The 25,302-nt window shown below is 47.0% G+C and overlaps 1 protein-coding gene across 2 annotated transcripts in view; it reads right to left on the bottom strand.

The window, feature by feature from the left end:
- EEIG1 (estrogen-induced osteoclastogenesis regulator 1) overlaps positions 1-25,302 on the bottom strand; it is a 36,888-nt gene extending 11,586 nt beyond the window's left edge. Inside the window, exons 1-6 of one of the 2 annotated variants that reach the window (XM_071453954.1) lie at positions 25,111-25,302; positions 23,102-23,732; positions 4,684-4,804; positions 4,329-4,358; positions 709-825; positions 185-231 (exon numbers count right to left, since the gene is read on the bottom strand). In XM_071453954.1, coding sequence (XP_071310055.1) covers positions 185-231; positions 709-825; positions 4,329-4,358; positions 4,684-4,804; positions 23,102-23,247 — 461 coding nt within the window. In that variant the 5' untranslated portion in view covers positions 23,248-23,732; positions 25,111-25,302. Of the gene's footprint in view, positions 1-184; positions 232-708; positions 826-4,328; positions 4,359-4,683; positions 4,805-23,101; positions 23,753-25,110 lie in introns of those variants that run through there. The other variant, XM_071453955.1, reaches the window with a different exon arrangement.

The raw sequence follows: 25,302 nt of genomic DNA, 5'->3' as shown, positions 1-25,302 counted from the left end.
CACAGCAATAATCAGAGCTGGGAAAGCCAGAGCAGAGAACAAAACCAATTAACAGCACTGGCTGGCTGTGCTTTTCTGGTTGATTCAAGCAGTTTTACTGTACTTCCCAATATCAAGGGCATCTTTTCCCCTCCCTTCATCAATTTTAGTGTCTGCCCAGAACAGGGTACAGCCAGGAACTCACGTTTTGAAGCAGGGGTCCCCAGAGAGCAGGGACATTCCAATCGTGACCTGGAGAGGGGACACAAGGCACATCATCAGCCATGCTGCACTGAGCTCCTCACTTCACAACACCCAGGAGCTCAAGGGCTAGGTGTAAAGATCAGCCAGATCTAGCTCCTTTCCCAGGGAAATCAGCTTCAGGGATTTAGCAAAGTATTCCCCTCCCTGCCCCAAATCCCTGCATCAGTCACTCCAAGTGGCAGCAGCTCAGCAGGACACCAGCTGGGTCATGCTGACAGTGCCTTGTAACATTTCCCTCCCTCCTGCTCCTGGGTTTTTTTTGTCAAGGGTCACTGCTTGGCCAAATCAATGCCAAATTATCAAAGGGCAACTCTGATAATGGGAAGCTTCCCAAGTCAGTCTAGCAGCACAAAAGCAAAATCCTGTCTCTGTACATAACAGGACGTTCTGCCAGACTGGCACTGTGCTGTGATCTCCCCAAAGCCCTAAGCAGGGTTTCTGCTGTGTAGGTTCTAGCTGTTGTACCTTTAGGATGGAGTTGTCCTGTCGGGTGTTCTTTGTATCATATCCTTCCAGCAAGCAGCAACGGACAGTGGATCCAGAGCCTGCAAATTCTGCCAGATTTAGATCAGCAAAGCCCAGCTGCAGCCAAGAAAACAATGGAGGGGAAGGTGAGAAAACAGACATTACTCCATAAAGGGATACACAGTGTCTCACCGACCAAAGGGAGAGAACAGGAGCCAGGACACAGAGTGGTGGCTGTGAAGATTCCCTGTTCTTGAGGATGGACAGGGTCACATTCCTAACCCCAAGCTAGATGGACACTTGGAGGCCTTCAGGAGGCCAAGCCCACATGGAGGAAGGGTGTACAGCAGTGCTGGTGGCCAGGACAGTGTTAACCAGCCTGCAGCCATTGCATAACCAAGGACATGGAAGGCACCAGGTCAACAATGTGGAAAAAACAGAATCACACATACACAAACATAATAAGGCACTCTTTGTATCAGACCATCCCAGAATGCAGTGGAGCATGTGAACCAGGAGATGAAAGGATATTGTTACAGGGGAAAGTGACACCATCCTGACAAAAACAAAAGACTATGGGCACGGGGAGCTGGAGGCCCAGAGCCATGTGGCACTCACTGCCTGTGCCTCACCCCTCAGAGGCAGCTGCTGGGCTGGGCAGCTCCTCCTCAACCCTGCTCAGGTTTAACCAGCAAGGGGTTGGTTTGACACGCAGAGGGGAAGAGAAATATTTGGAGAGATTTAGTTGTGAGCTCTCTAAACCTTCTCTAACAAATGGGAAGCAAACAGGGAAGGTGACAAAGCTGAAGATCACACGCATTTTTTAAAAGGGCACCGATCCCTCCAGAGTAAATACACATACAATGAAGAGCACCTTTGTTTTCCTGCCCTAATCCCTGGTGTATTAACACAGTGTTTCAAAGAAAAAGTTACAGCTTGTTTTATGCACAGCTTTATGAACAGCAGGCAGTTGTGTCCCATCTCATCTGATCAGCAGGACATGCTGTACTCTGTATGTGGCCAAAGCATCCAGGCGTGGAGCATCTGCGTCACGGCAGCAGCAGCAGGGCAGCTCCCAGGGGAGCAGGGAACACAGGTGGAGCAGCAGCAGCAGGTCCTTCTGTCCTTCTGGGCTCTGCAGCACATCCCTTCTGCCCTGCTGCTGACAGCTGGATGACAGCTGAGCAGAGAGCCCCAACAGTAGCACCATCCTATGGAATTGTGGTGGCCCTGTCAGCTGAGGAAGCTGATGGAGAGTCCCAGCACAAAACAGTCACTGCCAGAGGAACCCTGGCTCCCACTGCTCCAAGTCAAGAATCACAGTCTGATCAAGATATATGATTGAGGGGGAAACAGCAGCAAGATTAATGTAGCTGCTTCCTTCATCCCATCCTCAAAGGGCAACTTCTGATGGCTAATGAACAAAAAAAAGTGGGATAGAGAGGGAACCTTTTATCAGGAAAAAAAAATAACCTTTCTTCGTCTCTTCTCACTTCTTAAGAATTCCTTTAATGCAAGTGTTTCTTCAGCCCTTGCTGCAGAAATTTCTCTGTCTCTTCTATGCTGTTTGCTAATTATTCACCCATAAGGAAAAAAAAAATATCTCAGAGATAAACAGGACAGAGGAAAGCCACAGAGGGAGATGCAATCCATCACTGTGACAAAGACACAGCACCACCACACCAGGAGAACAGCATGGCACAGGGGTGGCCCAGACCCAGATCCCTCTTCCTCCAGCACAGCACTGAATTCTGAGAGGAGACCAACACTGGAGCAGAGAGTGTGGGAGAACCCTCCAGCAGCCCACAGTGTGCTGAGGTCAGAAGCTCTTTCAGGAAGCAGACTCCCAGTATATAGAGGAAAGATCCCTTAACAAAAGGATGTTTTCAGATATAACCTTCCAGAATCGTTTCCTCAGTTTTCCAGCCAGCTGATGGTGTTTCTCCCAGCTCAGGGAAAGAGTTTCTGCTTTATCAGTCCTTCCTGTCGCCTTCCGCCCTGTCACCCCTGACACTGAGGTGGCATTCACGTCAAACCCCAAGGTGTGCAAGGCACTGGAAACTGCCTGGAGCACAAACAGCCCCATCACCCTCACTCCCTGCTCATGGGCATGAGGTATGCCAGGTACAGAGGGCATTCACAAGTTTCATCTTCCTCTACATCTGTTGCTGTGACTGGAGGAGTTCTCAGCTGAATTAGGATAGTTTAAAAAGGTGGGGACTCGTGGTGTAAAATGAGAAAATAGCTGCATAGACATCCAGCAAAGACTTCTGCTAGAAACATTAGGCAGCCCAAATCAGTTCTGTCATGAGAACCTGCCTAGAACAAGCCTGGTCCACTGGGCAAGACTGCAATCGCTCTTGTGTGGTGTGACATCGCTCATTTCTGAGCTGCTTCAGATCCTCTTCTCAGAGAACACATCTGTCTTTTTCACCAAGCAAGATACCAGCCCAAGAGACAACACGTACTTGAGATTTGGTCTCCAGCTCTGGGCTGGAGGAAGTCAGTCTCTGTTAAATGCCACTAGACACAACTGAAGACTGAGCAAAAAGGAAGTAGGTTAGAACATGACCTGAATAAGGTCTCCAGGTTAACTCCACCACAGAAACGTGCCTTCAGGCCTCCTTTAATCCTGCCTTCCCAAATCCTACAGAAAGCTTCAGGATGGACATTGCAGGAGGCAAAGGCTGATGCATTTGCTATACCTCTTCCTCCAGCTATGCTGCTCTCCCTGGACATGCAGCCCTGCAGAATGAATAACCATCCCACAGTGTGAATTCAGTGAAAAAGAGACTGATGGCCCCAGAGACCATGTCCTAATTAGCAATGAAAAAGGAACGAAGCCATATTGCCTTCTCCCACCCAGCACAGCAGAACACAGGAGCTACTGCAGTAGACCTTTCACATCCAGTTGCCTCCATGGCCTCAGAAAGGATTTTGATGAGAAGGAATTCTTACATGGCTGTGTGTGACCAAAGCATCTGTTTGTTAGAAGCCAGCAGCAGTGACTCATTTTCAAACAAACATCATTTTGGGCACTGTGTGAGCTCAGCTTCTAAGCCAACATTGTCTCTTGATCCAGCACAAGGAGGAGAAGGGGGTGGCCCATTGTCTGTCCCACAGCACAGGCAAGAGAATGCAAGGAAGAGAAACCAAGACTAAGATCCCTGCTGATCCATTTGGCTTTTGCCTTGGTGTCTCCTGTGCTCTGGCAGGCAGTGATTTCTGCTGAAGGCTCCTGCCTGCTCTCCTGAGGCAGTGAGGTGCCTGCCCCAGCTGGCTGCCAGCTCTGCAGAACAGAATTGGAGCCTGTTTCTTTATTAGAGACATGCTGCCAGAAGCCAGAGAGTTCAGATCTGACTCAGAACTTCCCCAAAGTTTGAGGACATGCAGATCATCTCTCCAACCCCCATGTCAAATCCATATCCAGTGCAATCTGGATCCTGTCCCAGCAAGTCGAGTTTTTTGGGAAATCTCTTAACTCAGACTCAAACTAAGAACTAATGAACATCTCTCCAGATTGGTCCACTCAGCAGCCACTGGTTTCTAATGGGTGTGAAGCACAAGCAGGAGACAAGACCATCTTCACTCTGTTATATTTGCCCTTTCTATGCTCTTACCTTTGAGTAGGTTTTTCCGCCCTTCAGCTCCTATATTGGGAAACAAAACAAAACAGGAAAAGCAGCTATTATATGTGCTGGGGCAACAGGGGGAAAGTCATTACTCAGTCCTGGAATCTTCTCTCAGGATTCACAAGCCTCTCTCTCAAGGGTTACCACCACCTTGGTCATTCCCATCCTCCATCAAGGACTCTTCTCGGAGAGAGAGGCTCTGCTCCAGCATATCCTGTCCCAAACAATCTTTCCTTCCCACCACAGTCCACACAACTTTTCTTGCTGCCAAAAAGCAGCCAGAGACCAGCTGCCAGTACAGCACTGGTGGTGCTCCCTGCCAGAAGCAAAGCTGGGTGCTCACCTTGCGGACAGACACTCGGCAGATGCAGGGGTCCAGGAGCCCTGTGGCAGGGTTGGCACTCATTTTACACACAAAGGTGAATTTCTTTTTCCAGCGGACACAATTTTCCTGAACTTCCTCTCTGTGAGAATGGAAAAAAAAAAAAAATCAAATAAAGGTACAAAGCCAAATCAAGAGCAGCTATTAAGTATCTTTTTTAATGACTGGCATCCTAGCCCATAAAGATCCTCTGCAGCAGCTTGCTTCACCTGAAACCGAACCACACAAAGGTGTTAGGTTAGCATCAAACTTTTCACTAGTCAATACAGGTAAAATCCACCCAGGTTACAGAAATACTAATCATCTCATCAACAGAATTTGCCTTCAAAACTCTCCCAAGCTCTGACATTTCCTGCTCAGCCGGTTTAGCTCATTCTCTGTCCAGCCTGCATGGAGCAAATCTCCACACCTGAACTGGGCTGAAGGTTCACAAGCTTATCTCCCTCCAGCATGTCTGTTTGTACAGCCTCTGCACAGCAAAGTGCTCTGTGTCCTGGATGGCCTGTCCTTCCCTGCTCCTCGGGCTGGCACTAAGCCAGTGAGGATGGCCAGCTTAAAGGAGGACAAAAACACATGTGGAAATGCTCCTGGTGCAAGCAGACAGGGTCACACCAAGCAAACATTGCTCCAAATCCTGCAGGGGCTTAGCCAGGGGAAAGGTGGTTTTGCTTGCACAGCTTCTGAGCAGACCATCATGATCTCCAGGCTGAGTGGAGAACACATGGCTCTGGCACAGCCTGAGCCTGCAGGAAGAAGAAGCATTCCTGAGTGCAGGAATCACTTCAGCTACAGCTCTGGCTTCCACACAGCCCTCAGGGGAAGCTGGATTTTACCTTTCCAAGGAAGCTGATTCAAAGGAACCTGGAAACAAGGTGTGTGGGTCCTTCCACAGGGCTCTAGTTTCCTTTCCTACTGAGCCTCTACAGGCTCAGAGCTTGGCCCTCAGCCAGTCCAGTTCTCAAAGTGATGAGGCCAGGGGAGGAAGGGAAGGCACTGCTGACAGCTGTGAGCAAGCAAGTCTGACTCTTATCTCTCCTCCTAGCACAGGACAAAGGTGCAAGGGCAGCTGATAAACTGTTTGCTTTAGCAGGGAAAGGGAGGCTTCCCACCATCTGAGCCAGGCCAAAGGGACTGGTGGCAAAGGGGAGAGTGATCAGCCTGGGTAGTGTCTCCACTCTTCCTGGGAAGGAAGGGAAGAAGCTGGGGCTCACATTCCCTTAGGGGAACCTTGAGGTGAGCCCAAGGGGACAGAGCCAGGGACTCAATCCTGAGCCAGGAGGTCCCTGCTGGTCCTCCAAGATGTCCTGTGGGACCAAATGTGCCAAGCAAGGGAGACACAGAGAATAGAAAAGGAGTAACTGATAAAAACCTGAAACTTGTAATCCTCTGTAATGCAGATAAAGGCTGATCATCCCTGTTTAAAACAAGAGAAAACAGAAGGCAATAATTCCTTCAAGGTAGAGAACTTAAATCCCTTCCAGACAGAACTCAGGCTCACTACTGAAGTCAGTAAAAAGTGAGACATCTAAGTGCCAAAAATACCTTTGAATCGGGGATTATTAATTCAAGATGAGATCTGGTTCTCATTACTTCACTCAACTCACCCCAGCTCTCTCAGACAGGAGGAAGAAACACATCCAGAGGGATTAAAAAGGTTTTGTCTGTAATAAAATATTCACCATGCCAGCCAAATTAAGCATGCTACATTTCAAATATGGGTGCCTTAAACCTGCCTCAATAATAAGCATCTTAAATGGCCTAAAGGAAGAAAAAACTCAAGATACAGATGAGAAAAGGTATGCAACAGAATGGAAAACCACCTGTGAATGCAAGGCAGGTACAGGGGGATGCAGGAAACACTGAATATTTTAGGAGCATTAGTCACCTTTGGAAAGGAACTGCTATTTTCTAGAAAGCAAAGCTAATGCTAAAGCTACACCAGAGCTCCAAGGGATTGCTGGGAGGCAGCTACAAGTGAGAGCTGTTCAGTCAGCCAGCAGCACACTGGAGCACAGCTTGCTCCCAGCCCTGACCAGACAAGAGCATTCAGGGATGCTCCCTCCAGCTCCCAGAGCCCATCCCTGGCTCCCAGAGCTGCAGGAGCCCCAGTGGGATCAAGAGCTGCTCCAGCATGTGAGTTGAGTTTCCTTACTCAGGAGTTCTTGCTCCTTTCTCAATGCAGCCATGATTAAGCATCTGCTGGATGCTGCTAAGTCCAATGAAGGCTAATTACTTCCAAACGTGGTAAAAAGTACTGATTAGCAATCCAGAGCTCCATAGCTAATTTGCCTTTAGCCTAAGCTCCTCTAACAGACATTCTGCTTCTTATTAAGGATGTACATTGGCTTTTCAGAACTGCTGTAGATACCACACAGTGCAGGGGATTAGGAAAAGGATTTGGGGGTGTTATGTTACCCACAGCACTGTGATCATGAACCTCAGCTGCAGGTGCACACACAGCTTAGGGGTTTTGTGCCTTTGGAACAGTCTGCACATGGGAAGAAGGAGTTTATAAGACAAAATCCAGAGCTGCTTTCCAGTCACAAGTTTCACAATCATTCGATAATGAATTTCAACCTTTTTTGGTTTTTTATTTTAAAGGGTGGGGGCTGGATCTGTGTCATTAGACAAACAAGCAACAGCTCTATTGTTTCAAACTGAACTCTAAAAAATTAGTTCCACATTTCCAAAAGATGGCATGGTAGAGAAGAAATGGGCTTTGCCTACCCACCTCCCTTCAAGTTAGGCTGGTAATTAGAGAACACTAAAAAAGGGACAAAAAAAAAAAGGAGAACTCAGATGATGAGCAGTTTTGTATATAGCCCTGGAATATTCTCTGATGTACAATTATGAACCATCATACAGAAACAAAAAAAAACACCCAAGAAGCATGGTGAGGGCTGCACTGAGGGGAATTTTCTTTCATCCTAATCACAAGGCAACTAAAAGTAAAGGAGAAATGACCAGCTTAAAACCAGAAGTGTCTAATTTTAAGTTTCGCTCTGTATTTGGAGAACCAGAAATAGTTCACACCAATGCCAGGTCTAGGTGCCAATTTAACGGATCTTCAGAAGTTTTATTTAAAAAAAGCTGTCTGTATAATTTTGCAAAAAGACTCCCAGAAGGTTGAATCCCTGCCAAACTAAGCTTTGCCCTCTTCTGACTTCAGACTTATTCAAAGCTGTGTAATTACTCTTTCCAGACCTAAATATACCTCCTCAGAATAAACCAGTGCAATCCTGTGGCAGCTTTTGTGAAAAGCAGAGTTCTGCAAAGAGCTTTGTGAGGTTTTCTAATCCTGGAGCTGCTCATCTACCTCCAGCTCAAGGAAGAGCTTTTTGCATCCCTCTTTCTACCTCTCAAGAGAAGATTCACCAGGAAAAGAGCAGTTGGAAGATGCTTCACCATAGCATGGTGAGAGTCAGGTGATGGGAATGATGCACAGCAGGGACCCACTGCCCTGCCTGATTTTGGAGAGGCAAACACTCAGGGAAGCCTCCAAGGCCACTCTGGGTTGAGATCTCACACACAGCTCTGGAGACAGGCAGAAAACATACAACAAACAGGCCTTAAAGAAGAGATGTTTCCCAGCTGTGGTGTGAGTGCCATGGACAGACCAGCACTCTGAATGGCTCCCTCTGAATTCAAGCTGGTAAAGCAAACAGTTCTAGAAAAAGGCCACATATTCAACCCATGCTATCTTGGGCTACACTGTGAACCTCTCTCCCACATGAAAACCCAGCTAATGAAACACTAGAGCAGAGATTAAAACTTCTATTTACAGACTCAGAGCTGAGCTGTGGGTATCAACCTTCCAACACACCACCCCCTGAAACACTTTTGCCTTGCTGAAGCATTTAGAAAAGCAGATGTTTCACTCCTGCTTTATGGCAGTTGTCACACATAAGACAGTGTCATAAAAAGGCCACAGCCTTACTGAAAGGGCTGCAGCAACAAAAAAATAGCTTTTAATGTCAAACGTTTCACTAGAGCAATGTGTCTCAGTCTGATGTTTCATGCATGGGGCAAATGTGGGGAAACCTCAGGCTAAATGGGGCAGTAGAGATAAGCACACACAAAGAGCTTCTTATTCAGATTTACTCCTCCTCCTTACATAGAGGGGAAGGGTAACCTTTCCTATTTCTGATGCTCAGTCCACATGCTCAGTGTCCCCCTTCTGAGATGTGGATCTGTGTCAGAGCCTTCAAGCAGAACTAATCCCCCTCTCAGCAGACCTACATCCTCCTCCCTGGTTCACCACTGCAGCAGGAGCAGCAGCATCTTATCTGATAAGGCACAGGAGAGATAATACCATTTTAAAGAGGCTGCCAAGCCAACTCCCAGCTCAGATTCTTTTAAGTGCAGTGAAAAACAGCTCTTCAAGGGGCCCTGACACACACCAGCAGTGTGTCTTTCGGGGAGTAAGGGAACACAATCCCTGCAATGCAGGTACAATCCCCTCAGTCACAGAGAAACAAAATATCATGTTATTTCAGCAGATTGCACCTGAAAGGCATCTTCTACACCATTTCTTTACAGAGCTCTGCTTTCATCTGCAGAGACACAGTTAAAACAGTCCCATCTAATCCCCAGCCCTTCCAAAGGCTGAATTAGAGCAGAATCACTGACACTCCCATAGCTTGGAAAAGCCTGGAACAATCCTGCATTTTGCTCCAGAGAAGACAGTTACTATTTTAACTAGGTTATCTAGAGCAAAGCTGCAGGAGACACCTTTGCTAAGTGCAAGGAAAAATCCCTGAAAAGCGTGTTTTGAAATTGACTTTCTAGGATGTTCAGGAACCAGAACACCCCGTTGTTCACAGCACACCAAAATATATCCCATCCTACAAACACAGCAGGTCCTGCCACAAACAATGCCTAATCACTGCCTATAAAACACAGGAATTGCAAAAGTGGGTGAACATACATGTGTAATACAAAGCAAGCCCTCATTTAGCCATTAGCTGCTTTAGAGTTACAATCCAGAACCTGCAGCTATCTCCAAATAATGGGCTTAGGACAGGGCACTTCATGGCAGTACACACGTTATTAAAGAAAAACACAGCTCTGAGGCTTTGCCATCCAGATGCCTGGCAAGGAAAAGGAGAAGAATGCACAGTGAGGAGAATGCACTGTGGGCAGCCACCACAGGAACAGGTCACATCAGTGAGGCTTAGGGCTGCCAGCATCTGCTCCATTTTGTTGTCAAGCACAGGTAGGAAAGCAGAAACAAACACAACGTAGCAATAGGTGCTGGGAAGCTCAGTGGGAACACATGGCAGGAAAATTGAGAAGTGACACACCATATCCCTTGGGGAACATCATTAAAACCAGCTGGATACACAATGTATGCAATCCTAGTCTAACCTGGAGGCTGACATATGCCTTGCAAGTTTACACAGAGGGGTTTTGCCTTCCCTGAGCAGAAGCAGGGCAAGGGCTGCAGGGAACTCCCAACAATAAAGTCACTCTGCAGTGCCTGAGCTTACATCACTGGCCAGAACAACTGCCAGCCCAAGGAGCTGGACGTGTCCCCCTCTGCAAACAACCCTGTATTCTCCAGCTGACAAGTGCTGGTTGTTGTTCAGTAGACATGAGCAGTTATGATGGAAAAATGGCTCAGAGACAGATGATGCAGACTGTGTTACTGAGAGAACTAAGCAAGCCTTTGTCATTTGAAACAAGTCTTATTTGGATGTTTCACTGCAAGTGTTTTAAACAAGGGTTCAGCAGTAAGGTCACTGCATCTACCAAGCTACTCACAAAATTAACTTTTGAACTCCCAGCAAACCCATTCCAACGGCCCAGGGTGAAGAAGGACAGCTACCCTCATCTCTCTTGTGGCATCAGCTTACACTTGTTCAGTTCTTCATTTGCACCAGAGCAGTGATTTGTAAAGGCTCCCTAAATGCTAAACATGTACACCAATGCTTTTAAAATGAGCCAATTGCACAACCCAACATTTTTGAGGGAGAACAAGGCAAGCTCCAAAACTTCTGCAGGGCTTCACCTGCTGTCTCCCAGCAGGAGATGGACATATATCCACTCCTGCTGCTCACTGGCAGCTGGGGAGGAGTGAACAGGGAAGGAAGAGTAGGGGAAAGTCAGCTCAGGAAACCAGATTCCACTGATGCAGTTAAGAGCACAGGCTGCCTAATCCCTACTTGACTGGACATGAGACAAATACAGGAAAAAGGATTAATGGCAAATGTACAGGAAAAAAAAAAAAAAACCCAAAAAAAAGCTAATGGAAGAAACTCCAGCCACAACTGAGAAACCAAGCTAAGGAACAGTCAAAGCAGCTTCACTAGGGGACAGGGGACGATGATGACAGCACTGAGTATGTGAAAGGCAGCTGAGGAAAGAACTGGAGCAAAAACAATAAGGCAAGCATGAAATAAAAACAGTATTCAAAGAATGATTTAGATATCATCCTTAGGAGTAAGCTGGTATCTAGCAGGCAAGGGACTGACTTTTGATGGTTTTAACCATTTTTATTTCCAGAAAAGCCTATTTCTGAAAAGCACATTTTTGGAACTGTGTGTTACAGTTCCCTCCAAGGCAGTGATCAGTCTTGATGAAGGTCCACCAGCACAAGCCAGGAAGTGATAATTCCTCCTGGAGAATGGGAGTGGCAGTCAGTCAATCAGCAGAATAAAACCCTCCAGCATCAGCATCCCTAGTTGTGTATTAACAGCTTCCTTGAAAGTAATTCAGTTATGTCTGCACTCCAGTCACATGAACCCAGACACGTGTCTTTGGAAGTGACAGACATGAAATGCTGCACCTCATGCTCTATGTCCCACAGGCAGGAGCTTTCCAGTGCAGCACATCCCATGTACTCCAGATCACTGCACTAGGGAGCCAGGCTCTCCAGTACATTCAGGGCTTCTCAAACCACTGGGAGTTATTCTAGAAAAAATATTTCCAACCACTCCTTGTATCTAAATCTTAAAACTATTAAGCTCCTCCTAACATGAATTATGTTAAAAATGCTATAAGAAATGAAACAATGGAGGTTATTAAAAAAATCACATGCAGCTGGTGACCAAGTGCTACAGGAAAAGCTTCATAAGGAAACAAAAATTGTGCCAAATGGAGAAAGTAAGTCACAGAAAAATGACCCTTTAGAACTTAAGTTATAGAACAAGTCCAATAAGTTTTGGAAGGGTAAGCAAGGGTGGAACAGGGAGAAAGCATGGAGAAATAATTCTAACAGACTTGGCTTCAAGCAGCAAAGGATGGGTACATGGCAGTTTAAAGATTGGACATGCCCAGCAGAGCCACTCTGCTTTGAGGTATTTGTAATTTACATTCTGTCATCTGGAAGCACAGAAGAAAAGCTGGACATCAGGAAAACAAATCCAAGAAGGGAGTGTAACAGTAAATGCTATGCAATCTATTGTTACACACTGTGCTAAGGCAGACCAACCCAAAGCAACAAATATCCAAGGACTTCTTGCCACATCTACAGAGCACGAGCTCTTCCTGGTCTGAGGCCAGGGATGTGTGCCAGGAGCAAAAACATCACAAGCAAAGAACTACCAAACTCCTAAGTGTAAAGAAAGGAATAACTGGATAGATGAGTCAGTTACTAAAGCACAAGTCTGTAATAACGTGCGTATTGAATGCTGAAAGACGCATTTGCTTTTTTTGAACTCTCATCATGCACTGAGTCACCCCACAACTCCTACTTCCATTGTTCTGATAGACTCTGTTGGAGCTGGGTTAGCCAAGAATGAGCCATGTGCCAGGCTGCCAAGCCCACCACCAGTGCTCTCCTCCCAGAAGCAAATCCACAAGCGTTTAACATCCAGAAGAAACCAGAGCAGGTCTGCCCAGGTCAGCCACCAGCTCCACACTCAGGGCTTTGTGTGCCAGTGGTACCAGCCTGGCTCACACACGTTGTTCCTCTTGCTTTGTGCTACCTTGCAGCTCACACCCACCACACACTGAAGAACTCGTCTAACTCAGGGCCTAAATACCTCTAAGATCTCATTCCACAACTACAACCACTCAACAATCAAATGTGCATAAAACAGGCATGAGGGCAACTTAACCAAGTTACCTCTTCTGAACTCTAACCTACGCCTCCCGTCCAGCCAGCTAGACTCACAGGGACATGAAAAAAACCAAGCTGAGAGAATTCCCTGCTACTGGGGGGTGGAAGGCACAGAAGGAGGGTGTTCAGGCTCATTACCAACAACTGTATAGTAAACCCCACAAAATTTAAAACAGGGTGAAGAAAATCCCAACTCTTCCAGAGCCTGTTGGCCCTTTAGACAATCACAATTCAAATTTCCCCTTTGGTTCTAACAGATCGAGGACCTAAAGTTTCAGAAGGTCCCAAACACTTCAGAAAAACTCTGAAGTTTGCTCTGTACAGATGCTTACAAGATTAAGGTAGAATACAGTAAATTTCTGAGCCAATATGTGTTTCTGTATCACAGCGTGGCTTTTCTTGAAAGCCTTTTCACTTTTGGCAGAGCACAGATGTAAAATGAAGATTTGCTGATTATCCATTGCTGGTGTATATTTATAAACTTTCTTCATCCCCTAAGTGTTAGCTGTCATTCTGAGAGATTCCAGATTTGGATTTTGCTGACTAAATTTAAACTCTCAGTGAAGAAAGGCAGCAATGTAAACTCCACCAAGGAGAACTCTGATAATGTGCCCACCTCACAGGGCACAAGACATGGCTACAAGTCTGTATTTTAAGAAAGCTAGCTTTGGACACAAGATGCTCTTATGAAGAAAAAGCTACTTATAAAGAAAAAAAAGCTACCTTAAAAAACAAACAAACAAAAAAAGCAACACTTGCCCCCAAATATGAGAAAAATCCAGACATGGGTCAATTCAATAGGCCCAGGCTTTGCTGGGATAGCAAAAATGGCAAATGAAAACTCAGAGGGAATCAACACAAGACTAGGAACAGCATCACTAACACAAGTGGTGTGCAGACACAAATGTTTTTGCCTCTAAGGCAGGTTTAGGGCACGTGAAGACATAATGATGCCAGAATAGTTAAGTGACTGTTTTGCCAATATCAACCCTGCTTTAGCTGGGAGAGTTTGCCAACGTAGCTGTACCAGAGAGGTCTTTATAGTGCAAATTAACCTGCACATGAGGCCAAGTTCATTTCTGGAATAATTTCATTAATAAAGTATGATGTAACATCACTGCAATTTGGCTCGAACATGCTGAAGAGTCTTTCAGTAAATAAGCTGCCTCAAGTCAACCCTGTGCTAAATGTGGGTTTAGTTACCCAAGAGGTAACACCCAGCCATGCTCAGACGTGTTTCCCTATGAGTCATTTCTATAGAGTACACATTTACTCAAAACAAATACAATAGCCCAGGAGAAGGGCTTTAATATATTAACAGCAACTTTTTCATTCCAGGACCAACACAGGTGTTTTGGGATGGCTCCTTTGTAGAGGCACCATTCAGCAGGACAAACCAGGTGACTGGTTTTATGGACAAGGTTCAAACATGTTTTCCCTGAACCTCTGTCCCCTTCATCAATATCTATCACTGCTGGTGTTTATCAGCAGAAAGGCCACTCAGCAGGAGAGGTTTGCAGATGAGAAGAGGCTGCTGAGCAAAGCTTGTTGACCCCTGACTCAACACTGTACTAGTGGTGATGGGCTGGGACTCCTAACTCAGCCTCTCCCAACTCTCCCTTCCCTTCTGCCCCAGTTTCAGTGTCAGAGCCAGCAAGAGGGGAGATAAAAGGGTCTGAGACACAGCAACTAGAACTGATTTTTCTCCTCTGGACCCAGAGCTGCAGACAAACACAATTCTCTAAGAACGACCAATATCTCATGGTGCCACTTGTCCTAATGAGAGAAAGGTACTTTCATAAATTACATCTTGTTTAAAAGCAGAATCTGGGAGAGCTCTGCATTTAGTGCCAGCAGCAAGTGCTGGTTAAGGCCTTGGGAGATGTGAGCATAGGATCCCACTGCAGGAACAGGTTTCTGAGGATCAGCAAGGCTTTACCTCCTGTGTGGCTGTCACCACAAGCTGTATTCAGACATGCTCTCTTGATTCTCCCCTGCTGAGAGCAAATGACATTGGAGATGTACTGCATCACTTCTGGAGGGAAAACAACAGGCTTGTTTTGAGAGAACAGATGTAGCTGCACTTACAGCAGGAAAAGTCATCACTACAAACCTACATCAGAAATGGACCTTAAAGAGAACAGGAGCCACATCAGCTACTCCCCATCCAGCACAAAAAGGGTGTTCAACAAAGCAGAAAGGCAGCAAAGCACAGCAACAGTTGTAGGAAATTCACTCCTCCACAGCACAGTTTCCCTTGCAGCAAAGAGCACTGCAGGCTCCTGAAGTACAAACGAGCAGCACTGTGCTTGAAAGAATTTGACATTTATACAGATGCAATATCCTGGTGTTACCAGAACAAGCCACTGACAGAAGCCAGGCAAAGCTTTCCTGCAGAGGGGTTACTGCATAATTAATCTGTAACACAGGCAAGCAGACTACCTCTGCTCAGCCCTGCTGCTCAGTCTGGAAGCAGGAGGCTGCACCAGCCAGGGCTGACTGGTTACAGCAAGGCTGCCTAAGTGCAAATGGGATTGCTTCATCTCAGAGCAATGGAGCATTAACAGCTCTGGAAAAACTGCTGAATTATAAATATCCTACAGGCCTCCCTCACATTCTCTGACATGCAGGCACAGCCTAAGTGAGGATGGGAAGAATGGGAGCTAGCAGGACAAATAGGCATGATGGAAACACAACTAGACTGGAAACCCTCTCCTCAGCCTACACAGATGCAAACAAAAACCCACTGAACACCATGATGCCATACCCACCTCACCTCTGCTGTCTCAAGCATAGATAAAGCCTCAAAGTCTGACACAACACCAGGTAAAAAAAAATTCCCTACGCCAGGCTTTTTTTCCAAAGAAGTGCTTCCTTCCTCCTCTCCTGGCCATCTGCATTTTTATTTTGATGAACAATATTATCCCTTAAAGACTGGAAACAGAAGTGACCAGACAGAGAACAAGACAACCCAACCACATGACCTCTTCAGGTCTCCAAAGCTGCATTACTAATTAGTGCTGCAGCTTTCTAGCCCTTCCAGGACAGTAAATGCACACACTCTCTTCCTTCCTTCCATGTAAGCACTGACGGTGCTTTCAGGCTGAACAGACAGAATTAATTTCTTATTTAAAGTACAGCATACAGCAGTAAAAGTATTTTTAGCTTCATCCTATCTCCTGCTACAACATGGGACCTCCTTCAAGGCATCCTCCCACCAATGAGGTAGGATAAATCCAGCCAAAGGAAAGGCATAATCCTGCTCTCCTGCCAGCTCAGCTACTCGCTATCCGCAGGGAGTGTGGCCTCTATATATGCTACTGCTTATGTAGAACATCCTGTCTCTCCCACACCTGCCTCCTCCCAATCCTTTAGTCTCCATGTGCTTCCTCTTCATTGTCTTCCTCATCCCCATAACTCCACCCCAGCTCCTTGGCCTAATCCACTGAGCCACAGGGGTGACCCATGTGAAGGACGTGACAATGACATCCACGACAATCAGCGATTTCGAATCGTGCACAACAATTCCCTTTCTTGCTCATCAGATTAAAAATACACCAAACAAGAAGGCTGTTCATGCAGTGAACACTGGCACAACTGTTTGTCTAGTGGGAAGTGCCTTTCAAACCCAGGCACTAAAATGAGAGGCCGAGTCCCACTGTATGGTACCAGAGGGATCGTGATGCCAAGTCCGCAGTTACAACAGCGACGTGCATCGTGTCTCCCAGCAAGTGCACTTGGCACAATATGAATAAACTGCAAGAGGAAAAAAATAAAGTCTCTCACCCTGCAGGGCAAGCAGCTGGTACTGGGGTGGGCTGACACATCCTGAAATAACACCTGAAATGATCACCTCTACAACATGGATTACTGACACACGGTCACAGGATGCTACAGAAGAAATAAGCAGATCCAAATGTTGGTCCAGGGAATTTTTAAAGGCTTCTGGTTATTAAAAAATACCCCAGCTATGAAATAATTTCTGATACATTTCAGAGTAGGCTGCAAGCAAGTGAAGAGCTGGCAGCCCACAGAGGATGCAGAACATATCCTGTTTGAAGAAGGGAGGTCACACACAGAGCCACATCCGCCTGTCCTCGCACGGATGAGGCCTCACAGAGCCACACACACAGGTGGATGCTGCAGAGTTCTCCAACCCACACTGCCAGGCCTGAAGTGAGGGAGGTTTCTGATCTGAGAAGACATTGGCCTCTTTCCTGAAACACTACCAGATGTAGTTTCCTGCAATAAAATAATACTAAGAAAAAAATCTGTACCTGCCTCATTTATCTAGAGACTGGTAACAGAACAACTTGCCACTGGCAACTTATGGCCTATTAAAATACCAACTGCTGTGCAGAGAGACCACAGGCTGCCCAAGGCACGCCTGAATTCCTCAGAAATTCAGCTACAAAGCTAGAGTCAACACTAATGGCAGCTCAAGAGCACAAAGAATAAAGAGACTGGAAGCCCTTTAGGTCTTTCTCTGTATTTCAGGAAAAAAAATACATGCCTTAAAGGAACAGGGCCACTCTCACCTACCTACCCTGATTCTCAGCCAGAAATGATGGTGTTGTCACCCTGCAAATTAAGTGGGCCACAGAGCCCCGGTTTCCCAGTAGAACATTAATTTTCAGTGAGTAATTTTTCTGGGCCAAGGGCTGCTTAAGTCACACAGATAAGGCTGTTGCTAAGAGTCAGCTGTCAAAGCAATGCCAGCTCAGAGTCGGCGCTGAGGGGGAAGTTTGAAAGCCGCCTGTATCTGACCGTATTTACTGATGCTGCACACACAGCGTATCGCTTACAGCGCCTCACATCACAGCTTCTGGTCAGCAGAGCAGCCTCTGCCTCAGCCACAGCAGCCAGGACAGAGCCAGGCCATGAACAGAGACTGTTCTTTACCCAACAGGATACAGCCCCCATGGCAGGAAGGTTTGAATGTAATCCTGCCAGTCTTGTGACAGGCTTCGATGCAGTGACCGGTGACAGGAAGCGGCAAGCACAGCACAAAGCAAATCAGCCTGCTCCAAAGCATCTGTCACACCCTGCAGGTGTAGCAGCCAGAGGCCAGGAAAGGCTGCTACTAAGGCTGCTGCTACAAGTGCTTTGCAAACTCAAAGCACAACTTAAGATGGTTTGTGCCGGCGACTTTGCGGTGCTCCAACACTTCTGCAATTCTTCCAACGCTCTCAACTTGTGAGAGGTTAAACCTCATTCACTGCTTCTGCTCTCACAACTTGCACCTACATTTAGCTGCACTCCTGGAATGAACCCCCTTTTTGTCATCTTTGCTGTCTAGTTTCTCTGTATTTGTTTCAGAATGCAAGGCACTGCAGGTACGATGCTTGAATATAATCTTGAAATAGGTCACGTTTTATTGCAAATCACTTCTAGAGGCTGTATTCAAATCACTTTTCCATTAACACCCCCAGCCTATTCCTGAGGCTCTGCCAGGAAGGAAGGATGTTATGTGAAGCTGCTCTGGAACATGAAAACTAAGTCTATTGATCTGTATAATAGGAGTATTTGTACATGTAGGGAAGGTCTGCATTTCCAGACACATTTGCAACAAAAGTATCTTTAAAATGCCTTAACACACCACATGCCCTAGCAGAGGATAGAGCCAAGCACATACTGTCCTAAAATATGGAACTGGGAGAATGGTTTGAAGTCACAATCAAGTTCCTTGCTCTACTAAATTGTGACAATCCCACTGGAATCAAAAGGCAGCACTCAGCAAGTGATCCCCTTTTCACTACAGCCAGTTTTCTTCCCTCTTGAGGACTCCAGAAGAAAGTATTTAGTTACCTAACCTTTGCTTTTTAAGGCAAAGAGTAGTCAAGATTCAGATCTCAACCAGGCTGAACCAGTCTTTCAGTCCCTGATTAAACAAACAGCTAACGATTTTCCGGTCTGAAAAAGCTAAACATGGTCAGCTTAATTACCTGAAGTGTCAGGCACAATGACTATTTATGTAAAGACAGTGAAGTAGTTGATTTCTAACTCCCACTACCAAGAGCTGCATTCTGGAGGTGGCACAACTTGCACCTCCCTTCACAAAATGTTTTGAATCACCAGCCCTGTATTAATAGGGCAATGTTTTACTCCTTTATTTATGCCCCACAGTAGTGAATAAGTTCTGTTTATCACTAAGGCATTATGATGCTTTTTATCCCACCAGCTGCCAAAAGCAAGCAGCTTCAGCTCATTTGTGCCTACACGATGATGACAGAGCCACACTTACACAAAAGCTGACCTCAGTGCACAGGGAGCTGTCAGTGTGAGGTGCCTTCCCAAATATCAGTGTTTGTCTGGTATTCTGGATGAAGCTTTACACCCCCAAAAAATAAATCAAATACGCAGTGCAGGAAATGGCCTTTCATAGTGACTCAATTAAAAACTGCAAGGCTAAGAACATTGTGGGCTCAGGCTGCAGCACTGACACACTTGGAGGTCAGACCACCCCAACAGGGTCAGGTCTTCGCAGATCCAGCCCACATGCAAACAGGGCAGGGCTGCAGGAGACAAGCTACAGTCACTGTTTCAAACTGCTGCAATGAGTGCCAGGATCAGAAAACCAAGCTGAAATGCTGCAGATGCTTGGAAAAGCATGGTCTCAAAAAAAAAAATACAGTGTAAGGTGCCTTCAGAAGACAATGAGGAAGGTGGGAAATGCCCTCAAAGCTGCTCAACTCATGCGAAACAGTCTTTCCTCTAGAGTCAGACAGGGCCTTTCAGAGTACAATCCCTTCCTTCAAATCCAGAAATACCAGAGTGAAACTCCTGGCAGGCTAACAGAACAATGTAGGATGAGGTGTCAGGAGTCTGTGGATAACACCTGGCTTTCCACTTCCTTCACACTGTGTGCCAGCAACGCTCGCTGCCAACACAGAGCCAGAAATCACTCAGCAGCAAGCAAAGAGCATCTGGCTGTCACTCAACATGAACTGTAAGCAGAGAGGGGGAATTTAATTGAGTCTTCCTCTTCTGGGATACCCAAAGATGTACATGAACTTACTACATCAGCCTGTAGCTTTAGGCACTCCTTTGGACACCCAGGCTCCTGCCTGTGCTGAGCCATGGATGGGATACTGCCTGATGAATTTATTGGCTCATCTCTCTAGGAACAAAGCTGCACCACCCCCCAGAAAGCTTCAGACTGGTACAAAATGCAGCCGCCCACCTGCTCCACAAAAACGGTTGCCATGAATACATCCCTACTTCTCTGTGCCTGCTATTTTTAAACATACTTGGGAGGCAACTGAATTCACTGGTGGTTGTGCTATTTAAGTATCTGGATTAAAAATATTCAAGGAATATATTGGTACTTCTCAATATATTGGGAAATACAGCATCTGCCTGGCCTACACCTGGCTCAGATGCCTTTTAGATGCCCAACTTCTGTAATCCAACTGCAAGGTGATAAACTCACAGACACAACAGATGCTTTTAACACAGAGCACTGTAAAGTGAAACCTGTGAGTTTTATTCTTCAGAAGTCCCTAACAGCCTAAGGAAACTTTACAAAGGGAGAAGAAAGGACAAGCCAAAAGATACTTGCAGTTGAAACTTTAGTCATTAAAGTACCTATAATTTAAGGCAAGGCCTGAGCATAGGAAGACTGGAAATAAGAGTACCTGCGTGCAAGAAAACAGTAATTTAAAAAAACCCAAACAAACCAGAAAACCCAAGAGAGGCAGATCCCCAAAGCTAAATGTGCTGACAGGACCTGAACCTTTTCCAGACATCCTTGAATTCCTAAGAGCATTTAGTCATAACACATTTCAGACAGGTTCCCCTCCAGGCAAAAGAGTGAGCAGTCTGGGAAGGGGGTCCCAGCCCAGTGTGTGTCCCACCAGACACAGAGCACCAGGCTCTGGCAGCTCTGTATGTGCAACCCAGGCTGAGCTGGACTTGGACCAGCACAGGCTGCTCCTTCTGCCTTGCCCCCAGGTCAAAATGATCCCAGTGTCACCTGGAACTCATTGGGAATTTCGTATTCCCACCTCCTGCCACAGACATGCATGAGGTGTCAAGTAAGCTTATTGTAAATAACCTGAAAAATCTGTCTCTGGAGGTTCCTGTATAACACACTCCTCTTTCCACAAGACAACTACAAAAACTGATTTAATGTTTCCTGTGAAGAGTTCCTATACCTACTTCTAACCTCAGTTTACAGACTCCAGGTGACAGGGGACACATTATTCAGGCCAGTTCTGTGAAAACTCATGGTCATGAAGAGCTACAGCTCAGCTCAATCACAGCCACAGACCTCCAGATAGCCCAGATCACAGAAGCCCAAATCGATTGCAGAGCAAACACCAGATTTTGGACACAAGCAGCTCACAAGAGATTACCTGCCAGACATTACAACCTCAAACCCAATCAGTTTTGGAAGTGGTTGGTTTCAGAGAAACAATCATAAACTCTAAACAACTTATAGATTTCTAACAGAACACATATACAGTATCTCCTTTCCTTTCACCTTTCCCAGTGAGTATCAAAAAGGTGATAGAAATGAAGAGAGGAGCACAGAGCAAAGCCGAGGCATGACCTGGGAGCCTCTCCACACAGTAACTCTTCTGGAAATTCATCCCTCCTGAAGTTTCTCTAACTGCAACAGGGAAAAAATATTTGGAAAAGGTCAAATGACTCAATACCACTGAGACCCATAACTTTTCAAGCAGGAACAGGTTTCCATGTGCTTTCAGTTAGAGCACAGACAGGTTGGAAAGGCGGGAAACCCCCCAGCCCTCTTTGCCTTTGCTCGTTTCAGAGCTATGTATGTGTTTGGTTTTGAATTACAGTTGATTTTGGTGCTGGAACACATCTGCAACGCTGAGCGAACTACTGAACTCCAGCCAGCTCAGAAAACAACCCACACGGCTGGCAGCACCAGCAAACCCCAGGGGTGGCTCCCAGGAGCTGCTGTCAGGGACAGCAAGGAGAGGGAGATGGACATTTCCCTGCACAGCTTTTCCTGAGACACCCTCCAGTGCCACTTATTGCAGGAAGCGGAAGGGTTAATTTCTTTCCAAGTTCACATACTGTTTGAATTCCTTAGATAAACTGCTTCCACCAAACCCAAGGATCTAGCCCCAGGGGAGAACACTAAGGAAAAGCTCTTTTGATAGATTTTCTTCAAAAGAGAAATTAATTCAAAGTCCATTTCTGGAGGTGTTCCACACCCTCAGCTTCTATGGACTTCAGATGAGTTTGTATTGTGCCTCTGGAAAAAAAAAAAACAAACCCAAGCTTTGAGCACTGCCCTAACACTTCTGTTTGCAAGACAGAAATGTTTTATGCTTGCCCAATAAAATCTTCTCTCCTGAAATGAGAAATTGCTCCAGTACAAAGCACTACAAAGAGGAAAACCAGACCCAAGCAGGCTTTAGTCCTGGGATAAAGCAGTTAACAGCAAGCACAAATTAATCCTGTGCCTTTAAAACTGAGCAGTCACTCAGCAAAGTAAAAAAACAAGTTTTGAAAGCCACTGAAGGCTTCCTTCATATTTTGAAGCAGAAAGCAAGTCTGGGCTGTTATGGAATTTGTGTTTGCATACTGTTCGTGATAATCTGTGTGCATAGTTGGAAACAAAACAAGTTTTTATTAGCAATTAGTAACAAGAGTAGGGACAGACCTGCCTGAAGGAGGCAGAGAAATGCCAATAGAGGATGGCAGAACCTTATAATACGTGTAGCAGAAGGATTCCAACATGACATAGAAAACACTGCTGCTCTGAAGTGGGAAATGCAATGGCATCAGTTCAAGGAGATAAACTGGGTCTTTAACACTGACAACTTTGACTGCAGGCAGCAGTTTTCCCTTGCACAGCAATTTACAATGCAAAACAAACTACTTCCACCCTTACCAAGAAGAGAAATTCAGTATCAAAGGGGGGAGCACAGTTGGGAAGGGTTGATTTGCTTAGACATAGTTTCCTACAGAGTTAAGTTTCAAATAAGGCACGAAGGCAATACAGAACAGGGTTTGAAACAGTGTGTGAGAACTTGGGCAAGGAGGAGGGGGAGAGAGAAGAGAGGATTTAATCCCCTTTCAGAGTGACCTCCCACTCCCTCCCCTCACCTCTGAAAAATTCAATCCAGCTCGAATCAGCCAACACCACCCAGGTTCAGAGCTCTCAGCTATGCACTTCCCCTGCTCTGGGGAATGAAAGGGCATGTGGGGCCCTACAACAGAACTATTAAAATCCCATCAAGGGGTAAGCAAGTGGTTGCCATATGCTAAACCATTCAAGGGAAGAATAACCAGGGAAAGAAGCACAGCCAGGCAGCAAGTCTGCAGACAGGGTCTTACCTGCTAGATAAACTAGCAAAGTCTCCTCCATCTAGCAGCCTGATTTTGCAGAACAGAACCCCATTGACAAAGGGGACAGCAGTCAGCTCCTCTAGAGTAAAACTTGTCTGAAACTTGAATTTCTTCTTCTTCATCAAGAAAGCCATGGGCAAATTCAGCGTGGAAAGCTCAGGAATTCCAAACAAGATCAGGGAGAAGTGGCTCACAGCACAAACAGACGAGCAGAGGAAGGGCAGTCGTTGTGGGAGCAGAAGCAGGGATAGATTCCAGTTCAGTTACAACGAGGGCCCAGCCTCAAACGCACGATTCTCTTCTCTTTGGTGGTCGGATCTGGCTGTGGGATCATCGCCACGGCAGGCTTCAGGTGAGCAGGAAGAGGTCAGATTAAATCTCTGCAACATCTCCAAGGGAAAAGGGAGGGAGGGAAGTTGGGTCTCAGCTCCAGACCAGCAGGAGCTGTCCCAGTTAGAGGCTGCAGTGCTCTGTCTTCAGCACAGCCCCTCCTGAAAGCATCTCTTGTGAGAAGTCATCTCAAGTCCCAGGAGAGGCCTTAACTCTTCGGGCAGCACATTCAAAGAGCTTCCAGTCTCTATCTCTTGTGCAACTCTTTGATACAGGTCTTTGGGTCAGCCTTTGGGAGGGAAATGAGTAAATTAGTTCCAGCCAGTCTTGGACTCCTCCTGCTCTAAAACCTGTTTGGATAGGTAATATTCAGTCCAGACTCATTCCAGTCTGAAGAGGTATGGCCCCAATTAGTCCAGCCCCAACATCCTCTTTCCCCTTTTTGCCTAGGGCAAGCTTCACTGTTGTCATCCTCCTTGTAATTTCTGTTTTGCAAAGCAGCTAATAAAAATTTGCTCTATTTTCAGTCATCATACTTAGAAGCAGTTTACAGCGCAAGATCATTCTAATGTGCAGTCTAACAAGAGGAAGGAAAAGCCGTCTCAAGAAATGCAAAATATGTTTCTCTCCTGCATTTCCAACCAGCCCTAAGTGTTAGCACCTGTATCTTATAAATGGAGAAAGCAGCAGAGAGGGGGAAAAAAACAAGCAGCCTGCTCCAGATTACACAGCATAACAACCAAATCAGGTCATCTGGCTGTCCAATGGCCAGGCCCACCGGGAATGCTGCCTTCCCACCGGCTCTGCACTGAGCTGTGCCCTGCACAGTTCAGATCTGGGGCTGCAGACAGCGATTTCGTTACACATTTACAAAACACCTAAACCAGGGAGGCAGGAGCTGATTAACATCTCAAAGGGACAAGGTTATGAGCACCGGGCAGTAAACAATCCTCACTGACTCTAGGAGCTGCCTGCGTGGGTGGGTGGGTGGTTAAAGACCCTCTCCTGCCCGGTGGCTGAGGGAGAACCCAGCCGGCTCTGCCAGGGCCGGGCACCTCCACGGGGGCTCCGCTGTCCCGCAGAAACCTTGGAGCAGAGCGGGGAGGCAGGTCAGTGCTCCACACTGCTGCCAGCTCTCAGCCCTGGATACTGTGAGGTCACAGCCTGTCCCCTGGCACTCCGGGGGCACGCACTGAATGGTATTCGGGACCCAGCTCCCTGTCCAAGCTGTGCCCAGGTCCCAGCTCCCTGTCCAAGCTGTGCACTGAGCTGTGCCCAGGTCCCAGCTCCCTGTCTGAGCCGGGCACTGAGCTGTGCCCAGGTCCCAGCTCCCTGTCTGAGCCGGGCACTGAGCTGTACACTGAGCTGTGCCCAGGTCCCAGCTCTCTGTCCGAGCCGGGCACTCAGCTCTGCCCAGATCTTAGCCCACCTCTCGGCCCTCTGAACCCCCGACTGCCCTGCAGCCCGGCCCCAGGGGCCAAGCACCGAGCCATGCCCGGGCCGCAGCCCCGCTCCGGCCCCACAGCCCGAGCACCGAGCTGCAGCCGGGTCTCAGCACCTTCCTAGCCCGTACACCGAGTGCAGCCCTATCTCACCCCTCTCCCGGCCCCCCATCACCAGCTGCCTTACGGAAGGTCTCAGCCGGCTTCCCAGCGCCCTCCACTGACCTGCGGCGCGGTCCCGGCCCGGTGCCCGCCCGGCCCTGCCCGCTCCTCCAGCCCGCTCCTCGCACGGCGGCCGCCGCTCCCCGACACGGCCGCCTCTACCCGCGCTACGCCAACTGCGGCCGCTACGCCGATAGCGCAGGCGGTGCGCGGGCAGCGCACGGCGAGAGCGGCGCCGCCGCGCTTCGGGAATAC

The sequence above is a fragment of the Agelaius tricolor genome, unplaced genomic scaffold (genome assembly GCF_023055355.1).
Source record: "Agelaius tricolor isolate 1412-34295 unplaced genomic scaffold, bAgeTri1.0.p SCAF_38, whole genome shotgun sequence".
NCBI classification, from domain to species: domain Eukaryota; kingdom Metazoa; phylum Chordata; class Aves; order Passeriformes; family Icteridae; genus Agelaius; species Agelaius tricolor.
The sequence above is the reverse complement of the archived record's forward strand: the minus strand, read 5'-3'. Positions and strand labels throughout refer to the sequence as shown.